Source organism: Cetorhinus maximus, chromosome 3 (assembly GCF_964194155.1).
Source record: "Cetorhinus maximus chromosome 3, sCetMax3.hap1.1, whole genome shotgun sequence".
NCBI lineage: Eukaryota > Metazoa > Chordata > Chondrichthyes > Lamniformes > Cetorhinidae > Cetorhinus > Cetorhinus maximus.
In genome coordinates this window covers 159,365,616-159,391,041 of record NC_135881.1, presented here as the reverse complement: position 1 = coordinate 159,391,041, position 25,426 = coordinate 159,365,616, and the positions used below count along the sequence as shown (strand labels likewise).

Below are 25,426 nucleotides of genomic sequence, written 5' to 3'. Positions count from 1 at the left end.
CTCAATCCATATTACCCCCAATCCCCATGTGCTTGAATTTTGCCTGCTAGCCTCTTATGTGGGACCTTATCAAAAGTCTTCTTGAAATCCAAATACACCACATCCACTGGTTCTCCCTTATCTATTCTACTAGTCAGATCCTGAAAAAACTCCAGGAGATTAGTCAAGTATGATTTCCCTTTCATAAGCCCATGCTGACTTTGTCTAGTCCTGTTATTTGTATCCAAGTGCTCTGTTACCATGTCTTTTATAATAGACTCTAACATTTTCCCCACTACTTATGTTAGGCTAACTGGTCTGTAATTGTTTTTTCTCTCCCTTTTTTAAATAGTGGGGTTACATTTGCCATTCTCCAACAAGGCTGCAGAGTGACCAAGGCTGGGAACTGAATATCCAAGGGTACTCGATATTTAGGACGTACAGGCAAAAAGGAAAAGGAGGTAGCGTGGTATTGTTAGTTAAGGATGAAATCAGTGTGATAGTGAGAGAAGATATTGGCTCAGAAAATCTAGATGTGGAATCAGTCTGGGTGGAGCTAAGAAGCAACAAGGGGCGGAAAACATTAGTGGGAGTTGTTTATAGTTCTCCAAACAGTAGTGAGAAGGGAGGGGACAGTATTAAACAGGAAATTAGAGATGCATGTAACAAGGGCGCTACAGTAATCATGGGTGACTTTAATCCACATATACACTGGGCAAACCAAATTAGCAATAATAACGTGGCAGATGAATTCCTGGAGTGTGTACGAGATGGCTTTTTGGACTAGTATGTCAAGGAACCAACTAGGGAACAGGCTGTCCTAGTTTTGGTTTTGTGCAATGAGAAAGGGTTAATTAATAATCTTGTTGTAACAGTGACCACAACATAATAGAATTCTTCATTAGGATGGAAAGTGAAGTAGTCTGATCTGAAACTAGGGTCCTAAATCTTAACAAAGGAAACTATGAAGATATGAGGAGTGAATTGGCCAAGATAGATTGGGGAACTTCATTAAAAGGTGGATAGCAATGGCTAATATTTAAGGAACAATTGTATGCATTGTGTTTTTCTGGCGCAAAAGCGCAACAGGAAAAGTAGCCCAACCAAGGCTAAAAGGGAATTAAGGATACTATTAGATCCAAAGAGATTAATATGAAGTTGCTAAAAAAAAAGTAGAAAGCTTGAGGATTGGGGGCAGTTTAGAATTCAGCAAACGGGCACCAAGGGATTGATTAAGAGGGGAAAATAGAGTATGAGTGTAAACTTACAAGGAACATAAAAGTGGACTGTAAAAGCTTCAATAAGTATGTAAAAAGGAAAAGATTAGTGAAGACAAATGTAGGTCCCTTACAGTACAAAACAGGAGAATTTATAATAGAGAACAAGGAAACGGCAGCACAATTAAACAACTACTTTAGTTCTGTCTTCATGGAGGAAGACACAAATAACTTCCCAGAAATACTAGGGAACCAAGGGTCTAGTGAGAAGGAGGAATTGAAGGAAATTAGTATTACTAAAACAATAGTGCTGGAGAAATTAATGGGACTGAAAGCTGATAAATCCCCAGGGCCCGTTAATCTACATCCCAGGGTACTAAAGGAAGTGGCCGTGGAAATAGCGGGAGCATTGGTTCTCATCTTTCAAACTTCTGTCAATTCTGGAACAGTCCCAGCAGATTGGAGAGTGACAAATGTAGCCTCACTATTTAAAAAAAGGAAGAAGGGAGAAAACAGCAAATTACAGCCTAACATCAGTAGTAGGGAAAATGCTAGTGTCTATTGTAAAGGATGTGATAACAGGATACTTAGAAAATATCAACTGGATCAGACAAAGTCAACATGGATTTATGAAAGGGAATGAGGACATAACTAGCAGAATAGATCAGGGAGAACCAGTGGTTGTGGTGTATTTGGATTTTCAGAAAGCTTTTGATAAAGTCCCACATGAGAGGTTAGTGTGTAAAATTAAAGCACATGGTATTGGGGGTAATATATTGGCATAGATTGAGAATTGCTTAGGCAGGAAACAGACTGTAGGAATAAATGGGCCTTTTTCACAGTGGCAGGCGGTGACTAGTGGGGCACCGTAGGGATCAGTGCTTGGGCCCCAGCTATTCACAATATATATCAATGGTCTGGATGAGGGAACCAAATATTTCCAAGTTTGCTGATGACACAAAACTGAGAGCTATGAGGAGGAAGTTAAGAGCCTTCAAGGCGATTTAGACAGGTTGAGTGAGTAGGAAAATACATGGCTGATGCAGAATAACGCGGTAAGAACATAAGAACTAGGAGCAGGAGTAGGCAATTCAGCCCCTCGAGCCTGCCCCACCATTCATTACGATCATGGCTGATCTCATTTTGGCCTCAACTCCAATTTCCCACCCTCTCCCCATAACCTTTCAACCCATTACTAATTAAAAATCTGTCTATCTTCTCATCTCCTCAAATGTATTCAGCATCCTGCATTCACTGCACTCTGAGGTAGATTCACGACCCTTTGAGAAAAGTAATTCGTCCTCATCTCTGATTTAAATCTACCACCCCTTAGCCTAAAACTATGGCCTTTCATTCTAGAATGCCCCAGAAGGGGACATCCGCTCTACGTCTACTTTGTCTATCCCCTTTGGCATCTTATATACCTCAATTAGATGATCTCTGATCCTTCTAAACTCTAGCAAGTATAGGCCTAAACTGCTCAATCTCTCCTCAAAAGACAAACCCCGCATCCCTGGAATCAATCTAGTGAATCTCCTCTGAACTACCTCCAGTGCAACTACATCCTTCCTCAAGTAAGGTGACCAAAACTGTGCACAGCACTCCAGGTGCGGTCTCACCAATGCCTTGTACAGTTGCAACAACACTTCCTTATTTTTATACTCTACTCCTTTAGCAATAAATGCCAAAATTCCATTTGCCTTCCTTATTACCTGCTGTACCTGCATACTAGTTTTCAGCGATTCATGCATGAGGACACCCAGATCCCTCTGCACTGAAGCATTCTGAAGCTTCATTTAAAGAATAAGTCGCCTTTTTATTCTTCCGACCAAAATGGATAACCTCACACTTATCTACGTTAAACTCCATCTGCCAAATTTTGGCCCATTCACCTAACCTGTCCATATCCATTTGTAAATTTCTTATTTCTTCATTGCTTACTTTCCCAACTATTTTGGTGTCACCTGCAAATTTAGCCATAGTACCTTCTATCCCTGGATCCAAGTCATTAATATAGATTGTAAATAGTTGGGGCCCAAGGACTGAACCCTGTGGCACCCCAGTAGTTACAGCTTGCCTTCCAGAAAAAGACCCATTTATCCCGACTCTCTGCTTTCTGTTGGTTAGCCAATCATCTATCCAAGCTAATATATTACCCCTAACTCCGTGTGATCTTATCTTGTGTATTAATCTTTTGTGCAGCACCTTATTAAAGGCCTTCTGGAAGTCCAGATATACCACATCTACAGGATCCCCATTATCCACTTTGCTTGTCACATCTTCAAAGAACTCTAGCAAATTAGTCAAACACGATTTACTCTTCATAAAACCATGCTGACTCTGATGGATTGCATTTTGACTTTCCAAATGCCCCATTACTGCTTCCTTAATAATGGATTCCAACAACAGACGTTAAACTAACTGGCCTATAGTTTCCTAAGTGTGAAATTATCCATTTCGGTAGGAAAAACAGAATGGCAGAGTATTATTTAAATAGTGACAGATTGGGAAATGTTGATGTACAAAGGGCCCTGAGTATCCTTGTACACCAGTCACTGAAAGCAAGCATGCTGGTTCAGCAAGCAGTTAAGAAGGCAAATGGTATGTTGGCCTTCATTGCAAGAGGATTTCTGAGTATAGGAACAAGGATGTCTTACTGCAGCTGTACAGGGCCTTGGTGAGACCACACCTGGAGTATTGTGTGCAGTTTTGGTCTCCTTACCTAAGAAAGGGTATACTTGCCATAGAGGGAGTGCAGCAAAGGTTCACCAGACTGATTCCTGGGATGGCAGGATTGTTGTATGAGGAGAGAATTGGGGCCGACCGGGCAAGTATTCATTGGAGTTTAGAAGAATGAGAGGAAATCTCAGAAACTTACAAAATTCTGACAGGGATAGACAGACCAGATGTAGGGATGATGTTTCCTCTGGCTGGGGTGTTTAGAACAAGGGGCCAGTGTCTCAGGATATGCGGTAGGCCATTTAAGGCAGAGATGAGGAGAAACTTCTTCACTCAGAGGGTGGTGAACCTGTGGAATTCTCTATCACAGAAGGCAGTGGAGGCCAAGTCACTGGAATATATTTAAGAAGGAAATAGATTTTGAGAGTCTAAAGGTGTAAAGAGGTATGGGGAGAATGCAGGAGTACAGAGTTGAGGTAAAGGATCAGCCATGATCATATTGAATGGCAGAGCAGGGACAAGTGACCTACTCCTGCACCTATTTTCTATGTTTTTATGTATCCAACCAGTCCACAATTGCAAAACTCAAAACAGTGTCCAACATTAGATGTGATTCCACTATGAGACAACATTTGCTAAATAATCCTCAGTGTGATAAAAATTACGCTGACAACCAATTTAAGATGGTCAGTCAGACTCATGGTGTGGCACATTTGCCACAACTACATCTCAATATCTACAATGCGACACAAATGCACAGGGCCTTATTCTTATAGACAAAAAGAACATGCACACACATAGCACCTGTTTCAGCTGAACAAAATATGCAACAGCCATTCACTGGTTCTTTCCTCCGTGCAGTGCCTTGACCAGAATGAAGCTGCCTGTTATAAATTTCAAGCAATGCTTGGCAGTTAACTGTCAGTCACTTAACTGGTGTGTTCTCCATGGCAGCACCTCTATGAATCAGAGTCCAATTGCCAACCAATCAGTACTCTCTTTTCAGAGTATAAAGTTGTTGCTTCCCCTCACATTGGTATTCTTGCAATTGTCCTGATGGGTGTAAGACGAAAAGCTTTGACAAAATGTCTTTTCTCAGTAATACTCAAGTTCTGTAATACTAAACGAGTAATTGTATCCATATTTATCTTCTGAAGACTCTGTTGATTGCTGCCCCTCACTACAATATATTTTCAATATCTACTGTGCAACACAAATTTATCACAATATTTCAGTACCTCAAAAAATTCATAAAAGCACCAAGATAGAGTGGGATATTATGTAAGTAGACAAATTGGACAAGATTGAAGTCAGTGGGAAAGATCCTTGAGAATCATATGTGAAACAGGTTATTGATTCACTGGATTACACACTCCAGGCAATGGCACCCCAAAAAAACCAGCTCACAGTAATCTTCCATTAGCGATAAAATAAACAGAACTTCAGCCATGATCCCGCCCTCTGTTCACAAGATAGTTATGGATGGCAAGGGCCATCTAACCCAGCTCATCCACATAGAAACTAGGAGCAGGAGTAGGCCATTTGGCCCTTCGAGTCTGCTCCGCCATTCATTATGATCATGGCTGATCATCCAACTCAATAGCCTGCTCCCGCATTCTCCCCATACCCTTTGATCCCTTTTGCCCCAAGAGCTATATCTAACTCCTTCTTGAAAACATACAATGTTTTGGTCTCAACTACTTTCTGTGGTAATGAATTCCACAGGCTCACCACTCTCTGGGTGAAGAAATTCCACCTCATCTCAGTCCTAAATGGTCTACCCCATATCCTCAGACTGTGACCCCTGGTTATGGACTCCCCCACCATCGGGAACATCCTTCCTGCATCTGTCCTGTCTAGTCTTGTTAGAATTTTATAGGTTTCTATGAGATACCCCCTCATTCTTCTGAACCCCAGCGAATATAATCCTAATCGACTCAATCTCTCCTCATATGTCAGTCCCGCCATCCCAGGAATCAGTCGGGTAAACCTTCGCTGCACTCCCTCTATAGCAAGTACATCCTTCCTCAAATAGGGAGACCAAAACTGCACACAATATTCCATGTATGGTCTCACCAAGGCCCTGTACAATTGCAGCAAGACATCCTTGTTCCTGTACTCGAATCCTCTGGCTATGAAGGCCAACATACTGTTTGCCTTCTTTACTGCCTGCTGGACCTGCATGCTTACCTTCAGCGACTGGTGTACAAGGACACTCGGGTCTCGTTGCACATTCCCTTCTCAATTTATAGCCATTGAGATAATAATCTGCCTTCCTGTTTTTGCTACCAAAATGGATAACCTCACATTTATCCACATTATACTGCATCTGCCATGCATTTGCCCACTCACTCAGCTTGCTCAAATCACACTGAAGCATCTCTGCATTCTCCACACAGCTCACCCTCCCACCCAGCTTTGTGTCAACTGCAAATTTGGAGATATTACATTTAATTCCCTCATCTAAATCATGAACATATATTGTGAATAACTGGGATCCCAGCACCGATCCCTGCGGTACCCCACTAGTCACTGCCTGCCATTCAGAAACTGACCCATTTATTCCTACTCTTTACTTCCTGTCTGCCAACCAGTTTTCTATCCATCTCAATACACTCCCCCCAATCCCATGCGCTTTAATTTTACATGCCAATCTCTTAGGTGGGACTTTGTCGAAAGCATTCTGAAAGTCCAAATAAACCACATCCACTGGCTCCCCCTCATCAACTCTTCTAGTTACATCCTCAAAAAATTCCAGTAGATTTGTCAAGCATGATTTCCCTTTCATAAATCCATGCTGACTCTGTCCGATTCTGCCACTGTTTTCCACGTGCTCAGCTATTAAATGTTTTATGATGGACTCTAGAATTTTCCCCACTGTTGACGTCATGCTGACTGGTCAATAATTCCCTGTTTTCTCTCTGCCTCCCTTTTTAAAAAGTGGGGTTACATTAGCTACCCTCCAATCTGTAGGAACTGTTCCAGAGTCTATAGAATCTCGGAAGATGATCACCAATGCATCTACTATTTCTAGGGCCACTTCCTTAAGTACCCTGGGATGTAGATTATCAGGCCCCGGCGATTTGTCGGCCCTCAATCCCATCAATTACCCCAACAACATTTCCCTACTAATACTGATTTCTTTCAGTTCCTCCCTCTCACTAAACCCTGTGTTCCCCAACATTTCTGGTATGTTATTGTGTCCTCTTTTGTGAAGATAGACCCAAAGTATGTATTTAGTTGGTCAGCCATTTCTTTGTTCCCCATTATAAATTCCCCTGTTTCTGACTGTAGGGGACCTACATTTGCCTTCACCAATCTTTTTCTCTTCACATACCTATAGAAACTTTTACATTCAGTTTTTATGTTCCCTGCAAGCTTCCTCTCGTACTCTATTTTCCCCTTCTTAATCAATCCCTTGGTCCTCCTTTGCTGAATTCTAAACTGCTCCCAATCTTCAGATCTGTTGTTTTTTCTGGCCAATTTGTATGCCTCTTCCTTGGTCCTAAATGGTCTACCCCATATCCTCAGACTGTGGCCCCTGGTTATGGACTCCCCCACCATCGGGAACATCCTTCCTGCATCTGTCCTGTCTAGTCCTGTTAGAATTTTATAGGTTTCTGTGAGATACCCCCTCATTCTTCTGAACCCCAGCGAATATAATCCTAATCGACTCAATCTCTCCTCATATGTCAGTCCCGCCATCCCAGGAATCAATCTCTAATTTCCCTTGTAAGCCATGGTTTGGACCCCTTTCCTGTTTTACTTTTGCGCCACAGAGGAATAAACAATTGTTGCAGTTCACCCATGCGCTCTTTGAACGTTTGCCATTGCTTATCCACCGTCATCCCTTTAAGTAACGTTTCCCAATCCATCATAGCCAACTCGCACCTCATACCATCGTAGTTTCCTTTGTTAAGATTCAGGACCCTAGTCTCAGAATCAACTACGTCACTCTCCATCTTGAGGAAGAATTCTATCATATTATGATCCCTCATCACCAAGGGGCCTCGCACATCTAGATTGCCAATTATTCCTTTCTCATTGCACAATACCCAGTCGATGATAGCCTGCTCTCGCATTGATTCCTCAATGTATTCCTCCAGAAAAACATCCCGTATACACTCCAGGAATTCCTCCTCTACGGTATTGTTACTAATTTGATTTGCCCAATCTATATGCATATTAAAGTCACCCATAATTACAGATGTTCCTTCATTACATGCGTCTCTATGTTCCTTTATTACATGCATCTCGTCTGATCCAGCTAGAATGGCCGCGCCCCCCATCCATTTGGCTCCAAAATGATTAACCATTTTTTGACCAGATTTTCAACCAAGAGCATTTTTTGTGACGGTTGCTGCAAGTAGGAACTGCTGATCATGACTGTCGGGAAGCTTTGTGATGTTCCGGTAGGCTTTAAAAAAAATAGGAACCACAAAGCTATTATCAGATTGGAAGTAGCAGTGCACAGTGAAACTGACCTGAAAGACAAGTTTTAAAAAAAAGTTTCATTTTTTTTGAAGGTGGTTTTTCAGGTTTGAAGCTCTGGCTGCTCAGCCTGGACAACGACAAGAACTCAATTTACGACAACCAGCCAGAGCCCCTCCAGCCCCCATGCCCCTTTCAACTCCACTGGGCCTTGGCATTTTGCACCTTGTACACCTTCCTCTCCCGGCCCCTGAAGTTTAGAGGCCTTCCCTGCCTGCCTGAGTTCAGCTGCAGCCACAGGCCACCCTGAAGAGGGGTTTCACCCCCCTCACACACACCATTTTTTAAATTTCAGATTTAAAAATGAGAGAGAGCGCACCTCCATTTTGGGACACCCTCTCCACCACTTACCTTGCAATGGCATCCTGCTGCTACTTCCATGCTAGAGAGCTTCTTATTGGCGCTCCAGCTTCCGAAATGCCCAAGGATGGCGAACCTGTCCTCTGGCCGCTATTTGACCATTTCAGGGTAAATCACATTGAGTGATGGCTTCCCACACAGTGTAGGTTTCTGATCTCCATTTGAGCCTGAATGGCAGGATCCTGAAGCCCGCAGGGAAAATTCTTGTTTTCTTTCTTAAAAGGCAAGTTTAAAAACAATTGCCCTCTTTTGATCAGGAAAACTTTATGAATGAACATTCCTGATACTATGCCTCACACTCTGAGAATACCTGTTCGGAACTCAAGTATGAAGTCAATAGGCCGTGCACAATTTTCAGTAGCCCTCAGTTTTCCATCCCTGAGTACCTCATATGTGTCTCTCAAAGAGAAGGTCTACACCAGGAAGAGACTCACCCACTGAGAGCACATATCAGAAATGTGACTATGAGCAGCTCATGATTAAATGACTATTTTAAAATTGTGGGCAACATTCAGCTTTCCAATATAAGCTTTACAAAATTAGGCTCCCTACCAGATAATTACTGCAAACAAGAGTGTAAAGCAGTCCCTGTTAGGAGCAGATCCGTCAATGAGACATATTTGATGTTAGGAGAATTTATAGTTTTATCAAGAGCCGCTGGTTTGCTAAAAATAAATCTTCCCCAATTATTTGAGTATTTGTACTCCAAATGGAAATGTTAATTAGATTTGACAGTTGCAATTTTAAGTAGGCAGGGATAAAGGTAGCAAAACTTGGGTGTTCTGTTTAACCATTTGTTCTTTTACTTATTCTTTTGTTGCTTGTTAACCTTACTAAACTTTTTTGATATGATCCTTGAATTTTGTCATTCTTTGCTTGCTTATTTTAAAAATCTGTAATTCTGTTTGTGTCTCTAGCTGTGGAAGGTACCTCTGCGGATGATAGGGCATCAGTTCCTGAGCAGGATTCAACATCTAAACCGGCCTTGCTACAGCCCCCTAAAAAGTCTGTAGCTTTCCACTGTGATGTTGAAGAAACCCTTGCAAAGCAACAATCCCATCCTAAACAACCGCCTGCCCTACCTCCCAAACCACTAACAAGGATCGCCAACCACATAGCTGGTAGGTTTCCTTCATCTGGCTTCAAACCAACGAATGTATATTTTTCTCTATAATGTAGTTTGTCTATCTAGAATTTAAATGAAATGTTTTTTAAAGGGTTGCATTATTTAGTGTTTCTTCCAGGCATGGGTAAATTTAAGGCTGAAATGGCCTAGCATGAAAAAATTACATATCTTGTTGCAATTTAGAACTTTTGTATAACTGTTTTCTCTTTCAACAGCACCCTGTAAGCAGACCTGTAAAGCTGTTCCTCTTTTCTACTGTGCATATGCAACAGGTTGATGCTCATAGTAATCTATTTACTAAACTTAATGAACACTCACAGCTCTGGCGCTCTTCAAGATGTTGTCACATCGACCAAATATTTTTACAGAGGCATATAGTAAACTCCTGCATTTAATAATTAATTGAAGTGTTGGTTCTGACACTCAGTCTTTTGTGATGTATTAGTTCTCAGATGACATCAGCAGTACTTCACATATACACACAATTTACAATGCTGCACAGATATCACCACTTTTATCAGTATCATTCATACAAATCCTGACAAGAGAACAAATTATTTCACATGAAAAGAACAATGCTATTAATTATAGTAAGGGAATAAGTAACTTTGAATTACTGGTTTAATTTACTTCATATTGCTACATGTCCACACAGTTAGTTCAAATGACACTGGAGAGAGGGGCAGTCAACAGTAGTACCATCTTTTCTGGAATATTCATAGACACATACATACATACAAGTCACACTGGAGTTAGGAGACATTAAATGCATACGTGCATCTATGTATAAAGTGTCAGTTAACTCATCTCTAATGACTTATTGAAATCACGTTAATAGTATTTAATTAATTTTCAGGTATCGAAATGCTTTGATCTGAGATTTTTATTTTCCCGATCTCTCATGTAAAACAGCTTATGAGAGTAAGCAAATAAGGAAAAGGATTTCACCAGCTGAATAGAGCCCTAAGCCTGAAATACTTGGATTCTATGTTTTCCAAAACCTGTGTTGAATTATTTACTAGCATTCCAACACTCCCAGGTTGATTATTCTGTTTATTTTTCACATTTGCGAGTGTATATAATTACTTTTTTTTCAATCTATGACTGAAAAGCTGATGGCAACAATGATATCATTTCAAGTGATCTGTGGTAATGTGATGTTTTTATTTCCAAGGGCTAATTTAAAGTACAACATTGCTTTTCAAGCCAGAGGAAACATTTTTTTCTTTATTCTTTCATGGAATGTGGGCATTGCTGGCAAAGCCAGCATTTGTTGCCCATCCCTAATAGCCTGTGAACTGAATGGGTTGCTTGGCCATTTCAGAGGGCAGTTGAGAGTCATCCACATTGTTGTGGGTCTGGAGTCACATGTAGGCCAGACCAAGTAAGGATGGCAGATTTCCTTCCCTAAAGGACAGTAATGAACTAGATGGGTTTTTACAACAATCGACGATAGTTTCATGGTCACCATTACAGAGTAGCTTTCAATTCTAGATTTTATTAATTGAATTTAAATTTCACCAGTGCTTTGGTGGGATTTGAATTTGTGTCCCCTGGGCATTAGTCTGGGCCTTTGGATTACTAGTCCAGTGATATTTCCACTACATCACCATTTCCTAGGACTGACATGGGACAGATTCTTTGATTCTTATTTGGTAAGAGTGAACACAGATTGGAGAATCAGATCAACAGCCTTGCAACCTGCACTCCCTTCAAATATTGTCCCGAGAGTGTACAGGATCATTAATCCTTCATTAATCCCAACATCAACAAAATACCCCTTCTTCCACCAAAATACTTTTTACTCATTGGTCTAGCTGGATTTAAACCTGGATTTCTTCAGAGGCAAAGTTCAATAACCCATGGTCCTGTCCTATCCTCCCTGAATGTCTTTGATATGTGGTACCACGAGAAAGTGTTTCCATTCCATCAAGTAGTATTGAAACATATGATCTCTGACACTGATGATTCCAGGAGTGAAGGAGCAATCAGCACAACGCCTTCAGCTTTGCATGATATACCATTCAAGCTGATATTTAAAGAGTAATTTGGAGAGATTTGGCTCCAGTTCTCCCAGGGGTAGGATTCACTGAATCAGATGCAGGGGTCAACAAGCCCAATTTGTATCATTCACAGTTTTATGGTGATTAATTTCAATAATTGCAAACCGAGGAGCTCTGTGAATCAGCTACGCTCAATTCTCTGATCTGAAATCCCAGAGACGGACTCCATGCTTGGAGTCCCTTGGAAAAATAAGCACCAGTAGGAGGTGCCTTTTATTGAAAATGTGCCTCTAAACTTCAGGGCCAAATACAACATTCTGAGGAATCAGCAGTAACTTTTCAATGTGTTAAAATTGTTTTTCTTTGTGATTTCCTGAATTAGATTGTGTGCAGTGGCTAGTGAATGTAGAATGAACATCACAGTGTAGAATGTTCCATGGACTACACATGGGACCAGAAATTATCAACAATGCTTTCCACTTGTGAAAACATCCTTACAATGAATTGGGGCATTCTGAGCATCTAAGAGATACTAAAACATAAGGTTCATTTGTACATCAAAGCAACTGGTTTGATTCTTAAGGAGCTTTGGTTTGGATTTGTGAAATTCACCAAGGAATCAGTCTGAACTTAGCCTGTAGAACTGAGGGCTGAATAAGAAGCACGTCGAGTTTGTGCTTCCCTGAAGGAAAGGATGTGCTTTTTATCTCTTCCTCACTCATCAGAATGCAAATCTCCATACTGATCATGCCCACACCTACTTGTAGTGCCACCATTGTCAGTGTCTCTCACAAAAATGTCAAACGCAAGACCACTGTAGATTTTTGAATAAAATTTCAGACTTCAAAAAGATTTCCCATTTTAAAATTTTCTTCCCCTCTTTTAGGTTTCCCTGCAGCCTACACCATACCTCGGCTGAGAAGGCAGACAGACAGGCAGGCAGCCTACTCCCACGACTCTACCATTGGCGCTTGTAAGAGACCAGTGGGGCACATGAGAGTGATCCGGGGTGAGTTGCCTCTGATTGTCTCTCTCTTCCTGTGCGAAAGAGCCTACCCTGCACTCAGTACGTGGCTATAAAAGGTGTGGCTAAGATCAGGAATTTACCAGGCAGGAAATCAGACATCCACAACAGATAGCTGCAATTTAAAAATATTTTGCCTGCATTGTTAAGCCTTTCATGAAGCCCATTTTGAAATGTTTGTATGGTTTCCCGATTTATACAAGACACATGAACATATCACTTTGCCTCTACAATGTTTGTAAAACTGGTTATTTTTAGTACTCTTAATGTATTTGAATAATGCATACTTTACTACAGTGAATTAGAATGCTGCATAGCTCTTGGGACTCCTGTTGGATAGGACTTTTGACAGCAGGGTTTTAATCCTTAGTAATGTTTGTGCTGATTTTAAATGAGATGCCAAACAAGTAATTTTGAGGATGTAAGCATCACTAGCAAGGCAAAATTGCCCATCCCTAATTATCTTTGAGAAGGTGTGGGAGCTGTTGTCTTGAACCACTGCAGTCCATGTGGAATAGGTACATGCTGGAAGGAGTTCCAGGATTTTGACCCAGCGACATTGAAGGAAAGGTGATATATTTCAAGTCAGGATGGTGTGACTTGGAGGTGGTTGTGTTTCCATGCACCTGCTTCCCTTGTTAGAGGTTATTAAAGGAGTAATTTGAAAAGGAAGTATTCAATGAACGGCATGACACTAGGAAGTTCTGAGGAACAAAGGGACCTTGGCATGTGTGTCCATAGATCTCTGAAGGCGGAGGAGCATGTTAGTGGGGTGGTGAAAAAGGCATATGGGACACTTGCCTTTATCAATCGAGGCATAGATTCCAAAAGTAGGGAGGTCATGTTGGAGTTGTATAAAACCTTGGTGAGGCCACAGCTGGAGTACTGTGTGCAGTTCTGGTCGCCACATTATAGGAAGGATGTGATTGCGCTGGAGGGGGTGCAGAGGAGATTCACCAGGATGTTGCCTGGGATGAAACATTTTAAGTTATGAAGAGAGGTTGGATAGACTTGGGTTGTTTTTGTTGGAGCAGAGGAGACTGAGGGGGCGACCTGATTGAGGTGTACAAGATTATGAGGGGCATGGACAGGGAGCAGCTGTTCCCCTTAGTTGAAGGGTCAGTCACAAAGGGACATAAGTTCAAGGTGAGGGGCAGGAGGTTTAGGGGGGGATGTGAGGTGGGTGGTGACGGTCTGGAATGCGCTGCCTGGGAGGTCAGGTGTTTCCCACATGTCGGCAGTGGAGGCGGGTTTCCTCACATCCTTTAAGAAGTATCTGGATGAGCACTTGGCACGTCATAACCTTCAAGGCTATGGGCCAAGTGCTGGTAAATGGGATTAGGTAGGTAGGTCAGGTGTTTCTTACGTGTTGGTGCAGACTCGATGGGTCGAAGGGCCTCTTCTGCACTGTGATTCTGTAATTCTATTGCTTTGGAAGGCGCTGTCGAAGAAGCATTCAAATGCTCAAAAACAAAGTTCAAAATTGAATTGATCATACTACCTTCCAAGGCCAGGGGATGATCTCACATCACCAAAGGTATTTTTGGATTTCTCCAATAGACAAATTGATAGGGACTGTAGATCCCAACGATTTGAAGTGAATTGTTCACATGGACTGCCCATGCTAGGGCGGATGTCAGTTTACAACTCAGTTGGTCAACTATGATTTTGTGGAGCATCTCATCAATTACTGCATGATTTATTTCACAAACCCCATTACTAAAGGGACTTTCCATTGCTGTGTTCATTACTATGATGTTTACATTTTCACACATCCTTTTAAATTCACCATTGGCAAGTTCCAACCCCACCATTGTCAGTTAGGAATTTAGCCAGTGCTCCCAGTCCAATTCCTATCTATTTTTCCATTATCTTGTGCAGTTACTTTTTCATATTTACAATATATTACTGCTGACAGACTGAACCTAGTTGCCATGCCTATGAAGTGTAATAAAAAAATGTTTTTTATCCTGATCCCATACCTTAGAGTCCATTACTACAATTTCTTGGGAATGGGAGACTCACTATAGGCTATGATGGTGTCTTTTTTTTTTACATATATCACATTTCTCACTCATCTCTTCTATAAGTTTAGTTTATTCATCATCCATTACCCCTGCATCCTTTAAAAGGATTTTTAACCTATGGCAAGATAGGCAAACTGCCAATGTAGTTTTAAGACAATTTGCCATTTTTCCTTTAGACATTTGCCAACATCTTCAACACTTTTTTTTAAAACATGGTGATTAAAAAAAATGCTAGGTGTTGATAAGGGAATACAATAATATCCCAATCGTGTAAACTATAAATCTACCAATTTCCCAAAAACAGTTGCATATCTAATTTCATTTGAGCCTTTTTCATAGACAGCTTACTCAACAGAAAGGGTATTTCACTGGATACTAAACCTGTGCTGATAAATTGTTTACCCTGGCTTTTTTAAAAAAAACACAGAATCACCAGTCTCTTTAGTGACTTTAATGTGTTATCATCCCTGAACCATAGAACACGACAGCACAGAAAAACAGGCCATTCGGCCCTTCTAGTCGGTGCCGAAATATTATTCCACTAGTCCCATTGACCTGCACCTAGTCCATAACCCTCCAGACCTCTCCCATCCATGTATCTTTCCAATTTATTCTTAAAGCTTAAGAGTGAGCCCGCATTTACCACGTCAGATGGTAGCTCGTTCCACACTCTCACCACTCTCTGAGTGAAGAAGTTCCCCCTAATGTTCTCCCTAAACCTTTCCCCTTTCACCCTAAAGCCATGTCCTCTCGTGTTTATCTCTCCTAATCTAAGTGGAAAGAGCCTACTCGCATTTACTCTGTCTATACCCCTCATAATTTTGTAAGCTTCTATCAAATCGACCCTCATTCTTCTACGCTCCAAGGAATAAAGTCCTAACCTATTTAATCTTTCCCTATAACTCAACTCCTTAAGACCCGGCAACATCCTAGTAAATCTTCTCTGCACTCTCTCAATCTTACTGATATCCTTCCTATGGTTAGGCGACCAGAACTGCACACAATACTCCAAAGTTAGCCTCACCAATGTCTTATACAACCTCACCATAACATCCCAGCTCCTATACTCAGTACTTTGATTTATGAAGGCCAGTATGCCAAAAGCTTTCTTTACAACCTTGTCTACTTGTGACGCCACTTTCAGGGAATTATGTATCTGAACTCCCAGATCCCTTTGTTCCTCCGCACTCCTTAGTGCCCTACCGTTTGCTGTGTATGTCCTACCTTGGTTTGACCTTCCAAAATGTAACAACTCACACTTTTCCGCATTAAATTCCATCTGCCATTTTCTGGCCCATTTTTCCAGTTGGTCCAGCTCTCTCTGCAAGCTTTGAAAGCCTTCCTCGCTGTCCACAACGCCTCCAATCTTAGTGTCATCAGCAAACTTGCTGATCCAATTCACCACATTATCATCCAAATCATTGATATAGACAACAAACAACAATGGTCCCAGCACAGATTCCACTAGTCACAGGCCTCCAGTCTGAGAAGCAATCATCCACTATCACTCTCTGTCTTCTCCCACACAGCCAATTTCGAATCCAGTTTACAACCTCTCCATGGATACCAAGTGTCTGAACCTTCTGAACTAACCTCCCATGTGGGGCCTTGTCAAAGGCCTTACTAAAGTCCACGTAGACAACATCCACAGCCTTTCCTTCATCTACTTTCTTGGTAACCTCCTCGAAAAACTCTACAAAGTTCGTTAAACACGACCTACCATGCACAAAGCCATGCTGACTATCCTTAATCAGCCCTTGGCTGTCCAAATAATTATAAATCCGATCTCTCAGAACACCATCCAATAACTTACCTACTACTGACGTCAGGCTCACTGGCCTGTAATTACCTGGTTTACTTTTGGAGCCTTTTTTAACAACGGAACAACATGAGCTACCCTCCAATCCTCCGGCACCTCACCCGTGGATAAGGACATTTTAAATATTTCTGCCAGGGCCCCTGCAATTTCTACACTAGTCTCCCTCAAGGTCCGAGGGAATATCATGTCAGGCCCGGGGGATTTATCTACCTTTATTCGCTGTAAGGCAGCAAGCACCTCCTCCTCTTTAATCTCTATATGTTTCATGACACTACTGCTTGTTTCCCTTCCTTCCTTATACACTATGCCAGTTTCCTGAGTAAATACTGATGCAAAAAAACTGTTTAAGATCTCCCCCATCTCATGAGGCTCCACACATAGATGACCGCTCTAATCTTCAAGGGGACCAATTGTGTCCCTTACTATCCTTTTACTCTCAATATACTTGTAGAAACCCTTCGGGTTTACCTTCACATTATCTGCCAAAGCAACCTCATGTCTTCTTTTTGCCTTCCTGATTTCCTTTTTTAGTATTTTCTTACATTTTCTATACTCTACAAGTACCTCATTTGCTCCTTCTTGCCTATACCTGCTATACACCTCTCTCTTCTTCTTAACCAGATCGCCAATTTCCCTTGAAAACCAAGGTTCCCTATGCCTGTTAACTTTGCCTTTTATCCTGACAGGAACATGCAAACTCTGCACTCTCAAAATTTCACCTCTGAATGCCTTCCACTTACTGAACACATCCTTGCCAGAAAACAACTTATCCCAATCCATTCTTCCTAGATCATTCCTCATTTCCACAAAATTGGCCTTTCTCCAATTTAGAATCTCAACTCAAGGACCAGACCTATCCTAATCCATAATTAGCTTAAAACTAATGATATTGTGGTCACTGGACCCAAAATGTTCGCCTACACATACTCTGTCACCTGACCTGTCTGGCTCCCTAATAGGAGATCAAGTATTGCATCCTCTTCCGTTGGTACCTCTATATATTGATTGAGAAAACTTTCCTGAACACATTTGACAAACTCCAAGCCATCCAGCCCTTTTACAGTATGGGAGTCCCAGTCAATATGTGGAAAGTTAAAATCTCCTACTATCACAACTTTCTGTTACTCACATCGGTCTGCTATCTCTCTACAGATTTGCTCCTCCAATTCTCTGACTATTGGGCGGTCTATAATACAACCCTATTAGTGTGGTCACACCTTTCCCGTTCCTCAGCTCCACCCATATGGCCTCTGTAGACGAGCCCTCCGGGCTGTACTGTCTACGCACAGCTGTGATATTTTCCCTGACTAGTAATGCCACTCCTCCCCCTTTCATCCCTCCCCCTCTATCACGTCTGAAACAACGGAACCCCGGAACATTGAGTTGCCAGTCCTGCCCCTCCTGCAACCAAGTCTCACTAATAGCAATAATGTCATAATCCCACGTGCCAATCCACGCCCTAATCTGCCTTTCCGACAATACTCCTTGCATTGAAATAGATGCACATGAGAACATTTCTATCACATACAAACCTTTGATTTCTGTCTATACATGCATTCCTCTCTTGACCTTTATCCTCCTCCGCCTCACTATCTGCTCTAACTCTCTGGTTCCCCTCCCCCTGCAAATCTAGTTTAAACCCCCCCCGGAGCAGCACTAGCAAACCTACCCGCAAGGATGTTAGTCCCCCTCCAGTTCAGGTGCAAACCGTCCCGTCGGAACAGGTCCCACCGTCCCTGGAACAGAGCCCAATTGTCCAGAAACATGAAGTTCTCCCTCCTGCACCATCTCCTTAGCCACGTATTTAGTTGCATTATCCTCCTAGTTCTAGCCTCACTAGCACGTGGCACGGGTATCACTCCTGAGATCGCAACCCTGGAGGTCCTGTCCTTCAACTTTGCACCTAACTCCCTAAACTCTCTTTGCAGGACCTCCTCCTCCTTCCTATCCACGTTATTGGTCCCTACATGGACAACGACATCTGGCTGGTCACCCTCCCTCTTGAGAATACTGAGAACTCGATCCGAGATATCGCGGACCCTGGCACCAGGGAGGCAACAGACCATCCGGGATTCTCGATCTCTCCCACAGAACCTCCTTTCTGTCCCCCTAACTATCGAATCCCCTATCACTACTGCTCTCCTCTTTTCCCTCCCTCCTTTCTGAGCTGAGGGTCCAGCCTCAGTGCCTGAGACGCGACCACTACAACTTGTCCCTGGTAGGTCGTCCCCACCAACAGTATCCAAAACGGTATACCTATTGTTGATGGGAACGGCCACAGGGGTGCTCTGCTCTTTCTGTCTATTCCCCTTCCCTCTCCTGACAGTCACTCAGCTGCCTGCCTCCTGACTTTTAGGGGTGACTGTCTCCCTGAAACTCCTGTCTGTTATTGCCTCTGCGTCCCATATGGTCTGAAGTTCATCCAGCTCCAGCTCCAGCTCCCTAACTCGGCTTCTCAGGAGCTGCAACTGGATGCACCTTTTGCAGGTGTAGTCATCAGGGACAGTTGTGCTGTCCATGACTTCCCACATGCTGCATTCGGAGCACTTGACTGCCCCAACTGCTGCCTCCATTACCTACTCCTAATTTACTTAAAGGACTTTACCCGGCCTTACCCCACTGGGAGCAAGCTCGTCCAAGCCTCTCGAGCCAAAGCCTCAAAGCTCCACTCCTTCACTGGGCCGCTCAAACGCTGGCCGCACCTCTTCAGCTTCCCCTCCTTTTGTTTTCAATCTCCACGCTCTTTTTCAACTGACCTGCCTTCAAGATCCGCGCTCTTTTTCAAATGTCCTCCCCAACGCTCTCTGCGCTTTTTCAAATGAGCTGCCTTCAGCACCTGAAGCAAGTGGAGCTTTCATATTCCTTGACCCTACCTCAGGCTTTACTATTCAGGGAATCCAGTAACACTTTAGCCAATCCACCGTGCACCCACTGTCTAACACACTGCAATTGAATGAATCCGCAACTAGAATACCCATAACAAATTTTGTCCATAAATTTTTAGATGATGAGCCTCTAGCTTTGAAAATACTTTGCACCTGATTCTGCTTCTGGTGGAAAGTGAAAATGCCAAGGCCATACCTTACTTTCTCTTTGGTAAGGCCATAATCCATGTCCATATATCCACTTCATTCTTTCATTGGTCATAAAGTTCAGCTTCGCAGAATGATAGTGGAAAATCATACCCTGATGCTTTACACTTGACTTCAGCCATTCTTCTCCAAAGTAACTCCAATCTTCAATCCAATCAACAGCCTTCTGTCTAAAAAATATCTTAATTTCCATTCTTCATATTTAGGCAAACCATTCTCTGCTACCGAAATTAACAGGATCCAAGCTGGTTAATGAAGTCAAAACCAAGACACAGAGCTTTTCCTTACTGAGACCATTTATTGACTTTGTTCAGTCTCACACACCTAATATTACAACTGTCTCCTATTTATATGTACTCAAAGTATTTAATTACTCAATGTCCTTCACCTGTGTATCTTAACAATGTCATTAACATACTATTAACAACCACAATAGTTTACACTCCTGTTAGATCATTGACTATATTCAGTAGAAATGCCGAAAGGCATGCGCAGCCATCTATATCTTCTAAATCACATCCAGAACATAGATCGAAAACTGCTGCTTTCATTCAAATTCTCTTCTCTGTAGCCATCTAGGGTAGTAAAGTTCTTTTCCTTGGCAGGGTGAAGCAGAATTTCTTCAATGGTTGGTATAGGGCATTGTAATCTCTTCAAAACTTTATTGCGGTCCTTTGATTCCAAGAGCATTCCAGGTTGTTTTACTGATACCATGTCGCTAATCCAGTTCATAGGAGTGGTCACTTTCTTGATAACTCCCATCTTTCAGGCTGCTGGAACTCTCCTCGGAAGATGTTGAGTTGACCTCACATTCCCATTGACTTCAAGGTGATGTTCACCAGGAAGACATCCAAAATCTGTGAAAACACCTTTGTAAGTTTTACATATGCACATACGAATTAGGAGCAGGAGTAGGCCATTTGGCTCCTCAAGTCTGCTCCGTCATTCAATTAGATCATGGCTGACCTGATTGTGGCCTCAATGGCACCCCCTGTCTACCCCTTTGATTGGCTTGTAAGTCAAGAATCTGTCCACCTCTGCCTTAAAAATATTCAATGCCCTGCCTCTACTGCTCTCTGGGGAAGAGAGTTCCACAGACTCACGACCCTCTGAGAAAAGAAAATTCTCCTTATCTCTGTCTTAAATGGGAGACCCCTCATTTTTAAACTGTGTCCCCTAGTTTTGGTCTCTCCCAAAAGAGGAAACATTCTTTCAGTATCTACTCTGATAAGGTGCCTCAGGATCTTATATGTTTCAATAAAATCATCTCACATTCTTCTAAACTCCCCTGGGTATAGGCCCAAACCATCCAACATTTTCTCGCGAGATAACGCCTCATCTTAGGAATCATCCTAGGAAGCTTTTCTGAATGGCTTTTAATGTAATTATGCCCTTTCGTAAATAAGGAGATGAAAACTGTACACGGTACTCTAGATGTGTTCTCATCTGCACAACTGTAGCAAAACACCCCTACTTTTATATTCTATTCCTCATATAATAAACAACAACATTCCATTTGCCTTCCCAATAACTTGCTCTACCTGCATACTAACCTTTTGTGATTCATGTGCCAGGACACCTTGGTCCTTCTGTACCTCAGTTCTGCAGTCTCTTGAGATTTAGAGAATATGCTAATCTGTATCCTTTACAGACCCCTTATGTCCTCTTCACAACTTACTTTCCCATCTAACTTTGTGTCATCAGCAAATTTAGCAACTATATATTTGGTGCCTTCATCTCAATCATTGATATAGATTGTAAAATGTTGAGGCCTCAGCACTGATCCCTGTGGCACTCCAGTCTTTACATCCTACTGACCTGAAAATGACCCATTTATGCCATCTGTTTCCTGTTAGCTAACCAAGCCTCCATCCATGCTCATATGTTACCCCCTACTTTGTGTAGTAACCTTTGATGTGGCTGCTTGTCAACTGCCTTTTGGAAATCAAAGCATACCACGTTCACAGGTTCCCCTTTATTCACATTGCTAGTTACTTCCTCAAAGAACTCTAATAAATTAGTCAAACACAACTTCCCTTTTACAGAACCATGTTGACCCTGCCTGATTGCATTGAGATTTTCTAAGTGCTCTTCTATAACCTCATTAATAATAGATTCCAGCAATTTCCCTATGACAGACATTAAGCTAACTGACCTGTAGTTTCCTACTTTCTGTCTCCCTATTATTACGGCCATGTGGGGAGGGGTAAATATGACTCCCCTATTATACAACTCCAAGTTTTAATGTGACAGGGATTTTGTTTATGAAATTAGCGAGGATGTAATGTGGGACAATGTATGTTAACCACAGAACAATTGCAATTAAAAAGTGTTTTGAAAAATTGTACAATATTTGTACAATAACATTTCTTTAACATGTTCCTCAAGGGAAGATCATGCTTGGAAACAGAACTCTTTTCATTACAGGCATACAGGGCACAATTTTAACTTTAAGTTCGGGAGGATAGGGGGCTGCAAAGAAGCAGATTGGTATGGCCACAAAGCTGTGAGCCTTATTGTTATTCTATTTTTGAGTTTAACTATGGATGGGGAAACATAGCAGCTAGACCCAGGCAAAGATTGCTGGATTCATGAGGCGAGTGCCCTTACACCTACCTGTTGAATCTACTGTGCCGGCCTGGGCTTCCATCCCCCTACCTACTCTCCACCATCATTCCCCACAATGCCTCCAACCTTACTTCTTATTTCAGGCTCTGACCTCACCACCCCAGACCTCCAGTTTCCTCCTGACTTCTCCGATCCTTTTCCCAGTCTCCAATCCCATCCAAGGTCTCTGGTCCATCAATCCCTGCCCCTGTGACCAACAAGCATGCAAATTGTTCTAATAAAAATACTAATTTATTTATGCTATCCTTCCTTCATATTATCAAAACGCTGGACTATTAAACACTTAGAGCTGCGGTCCATGGAATTACTGCGTATCACTGAATGACTTTAAATGAATGTCAACTACTACAATTTTCTGTTCTGTGTGCAGATTGGCTGCCGTGTTTCCTAAATTACCACGGTGACTACAGTTCTAAAGTTCATTAGCAATATAAGTGCTTAAGACATGCTGAGGTTGTGAAAGATGCGTTGTTTTAACGCAGATCTTTTTTCCTTTAGCAGGCATGCAAAGCATTAAAAACTGGCATGTTGGACTAAACTTACTGATTGCATTCTCCAGTGTTACCTACTAGAACGCACATTGAGAAACTTACCTCATATTTTCTTCAAGGCTCTATGGTGCATTATTCACAGATGCATATAAATTCCTTTGGTGTTTAAAGTGCCAAAATGAAAATGATGGCTGAGGTTTTGTGGTAAGAATAACAGCCTAAGCAGCTGCTTTATCCTGGATGGTAGGGAACTTCTTCAGTGTTGTTGAAGCTGTGCTCATCCAGGCAAGTGTACAGTATTCCATCACACTCCTGACTCGTGCCTTGTAAATGGCGGACAAGCTTTGGGTGTCAGGAGGTGAGTTAGTTTCCGCAGAGTTCCCAGCCTCTGACCTGCTCTTATAGTTTGTAGATAGTATTTACATTTCTGGTCAGTAGATGGTGCAGGATTCAGTGATGGCAATGCTGTTGAATATCAAGGGGAGATGGTAGGATTCTCTCCTGTTCAAAATTATCATTGCTTGGAATTATGTGGCGCAAATATTTCTTTTGACTTATCAATCAAAGTCTGAATATTTTCCATATCTTGCTAAATTCGGGAAAGGACTTCTTCAGTGTCTGTGGAGTCATGAGTGGTACTGAACATTGTGCAATCATGAGAACATCCCCACTTCTCACCTTATGTTGAACAGAAAGTCATTGATGAAGAAGCTGAAGGTGTTGAGCCTCAGACACTCATCTGAGGAACACCCAAAGTCTCTTGCTTTATATAATGTACTCCAGACATCGAACTCAGGTTCTCTTGTTTATTTCACAAGTACTAATATCCTTAAATTAGTGCTACTTGAACTCTTTAAGCCAGTGAGAGTTAAATTTGCAGTCCTTACACTGCACGAACTTTCTGTTGCTTTTGCGTTTTCTTTTGCTTTCTGATGTTAGTAGTAAGAGTCATCCAAGGGTAAATATTCATGTTTAGTATTCCATACACTCATATCGCCTGCAGTACAAGTGTGTGCATTGTCCATAATTGTCCATCCATATGCTTGAATTCTTTCTATTGTGAATTTTTCTCATTTTTTGTGTTTGGGGAACATTCAGTTCCCAGGTGCAGTGAAGAGGAAACAGACACAGAAACCCCTTACATCACAGCTCTGCCCCCACTGCACTGCTCTGGGCATTTACATATTAGACCAGCATTATATTGCTAAAGAGGAATGCGAAAACATTTCCAGCCTTCAGCCTCACTTTTGCCCTTAGCCATATGTTGGGACAGCTGAAGAAATGTGGCAGTGAAACCTGCTTCAGGGCTGCTGACCTCTCAGCCTGCTGGTGCACTTCTGTTTCTTGCCCTGCTTCCCTCTGCTAGACCCAACTAGCTAACAGACCAGTGCCAGTGTTACACCCAGGCGTGTTGCACCCAGGCCATGAATTCTGAGCATGCCCCTCCTCTTATAAGCAGCGCACACCTGAAGTATATTATGCCTGCTGTGCAATCACTGGGGGAGTTACCCACTGCCCCTTGAAATTTATAGAAATATTCTGTGAATAGTGGGATACATAGCTGAATGATTATGGTTATGGATTGGCAACCCACATTCCAGCATGGAAAATTGTAAAATGTGAGTTCCGCATTCTGCTCATTTGTGGGCTGAAATTATAAAAATGACCATGAAAGCTACTGAATGGTCATTAAACCTAATGGAGTCACGATTGGATCTGCCATCATTACCTGGTATAACCTACATGTAATTTAATTCCACAGTACCTAGTTAACTCTGAATTCATTTAAGGCAACTCAGGATGGTAATGAACACCCACATTTTTATTCATGCATGGGATGTGGGCATCGCTGGCTAGGCCAACATTTATTGCCCATCCCTAATTGTCCTTGGGAAGGTGGTGGTGAGCCGCCTCCTTGAACCGCTGCAGTCCCTGTGGTCTTCCAGGATTATGACCCAATGACAGTGAAGGAATGGCGATATATTTCTAGGTCAGGATGGTGAGTGGCTGGGAGGTGAACGTCAAGGTAGTGGTGTTGCCATTTGTCTGCTGCCCCTGTCCTTCTAGGTGGTTGTGTTTTGAAGGTGCTAACTAAGGAGGCTTGGTGAGATCCTGCAGTGCACCTTGTAGATGGTCCACAGTGCTGCCACTGTGCATCGGGGTTGGAGAGAGTGAATGTTTGTGAATGGGGTGCCAATCAAGTGGGCTGCTTTGTCCTGAGTGTTGTTGAGCTTCTTGAGTGTTGTTGGAGCTGCACTCATCCAAGCAAGTGGAGAGTATTCCATCACATTCCTGACTTGTGTCTTGTAGATGCGGAGTTTGGGGAGTTAGCTTGCTGCAGGATTCCTAACCTTCGATCCCCTCTTGTAGCCAAGTATTGATATGGCTAATCTAGTTCCGTTTCTGGTCATGATAACCTTCAGGATGTTGGTAGTGGGGGATTCAGCGATGGTAATGCCATTGAATGTCAAGGGGCGATGGTTAGATTCT

At 42.3% G+C, this 25,426-nt stretch overlaps 1 protein-coding gene across 1 annotated transcript in view; it reads left to right on the top strand.

Annotated features, from left to right (window-relative positions):
• Nucleotides 1–25,426, top strand: part of phactr1 (phosphatase and actin regulator 1) — a 711,982-nt gene that overhangs the window by 467,949 nt on the left and 218,607 nt on the right. The window contains exons 5-6 of the mRNA XM_078539187.1: nucleotides 9,644–9,847; nucleotides 12,742–12,864. Of these exons, the coding sequence (XP_078395313.1) occupies nucleotides 9,644–9,847; nucleotides 12,742–12,864 (327 nt within the window). The remainder of the gene's footprint in view (nucleotides 1–9,643; nucleotides 9,848–12,741; nucleotides 12,865–25,426) is intronic.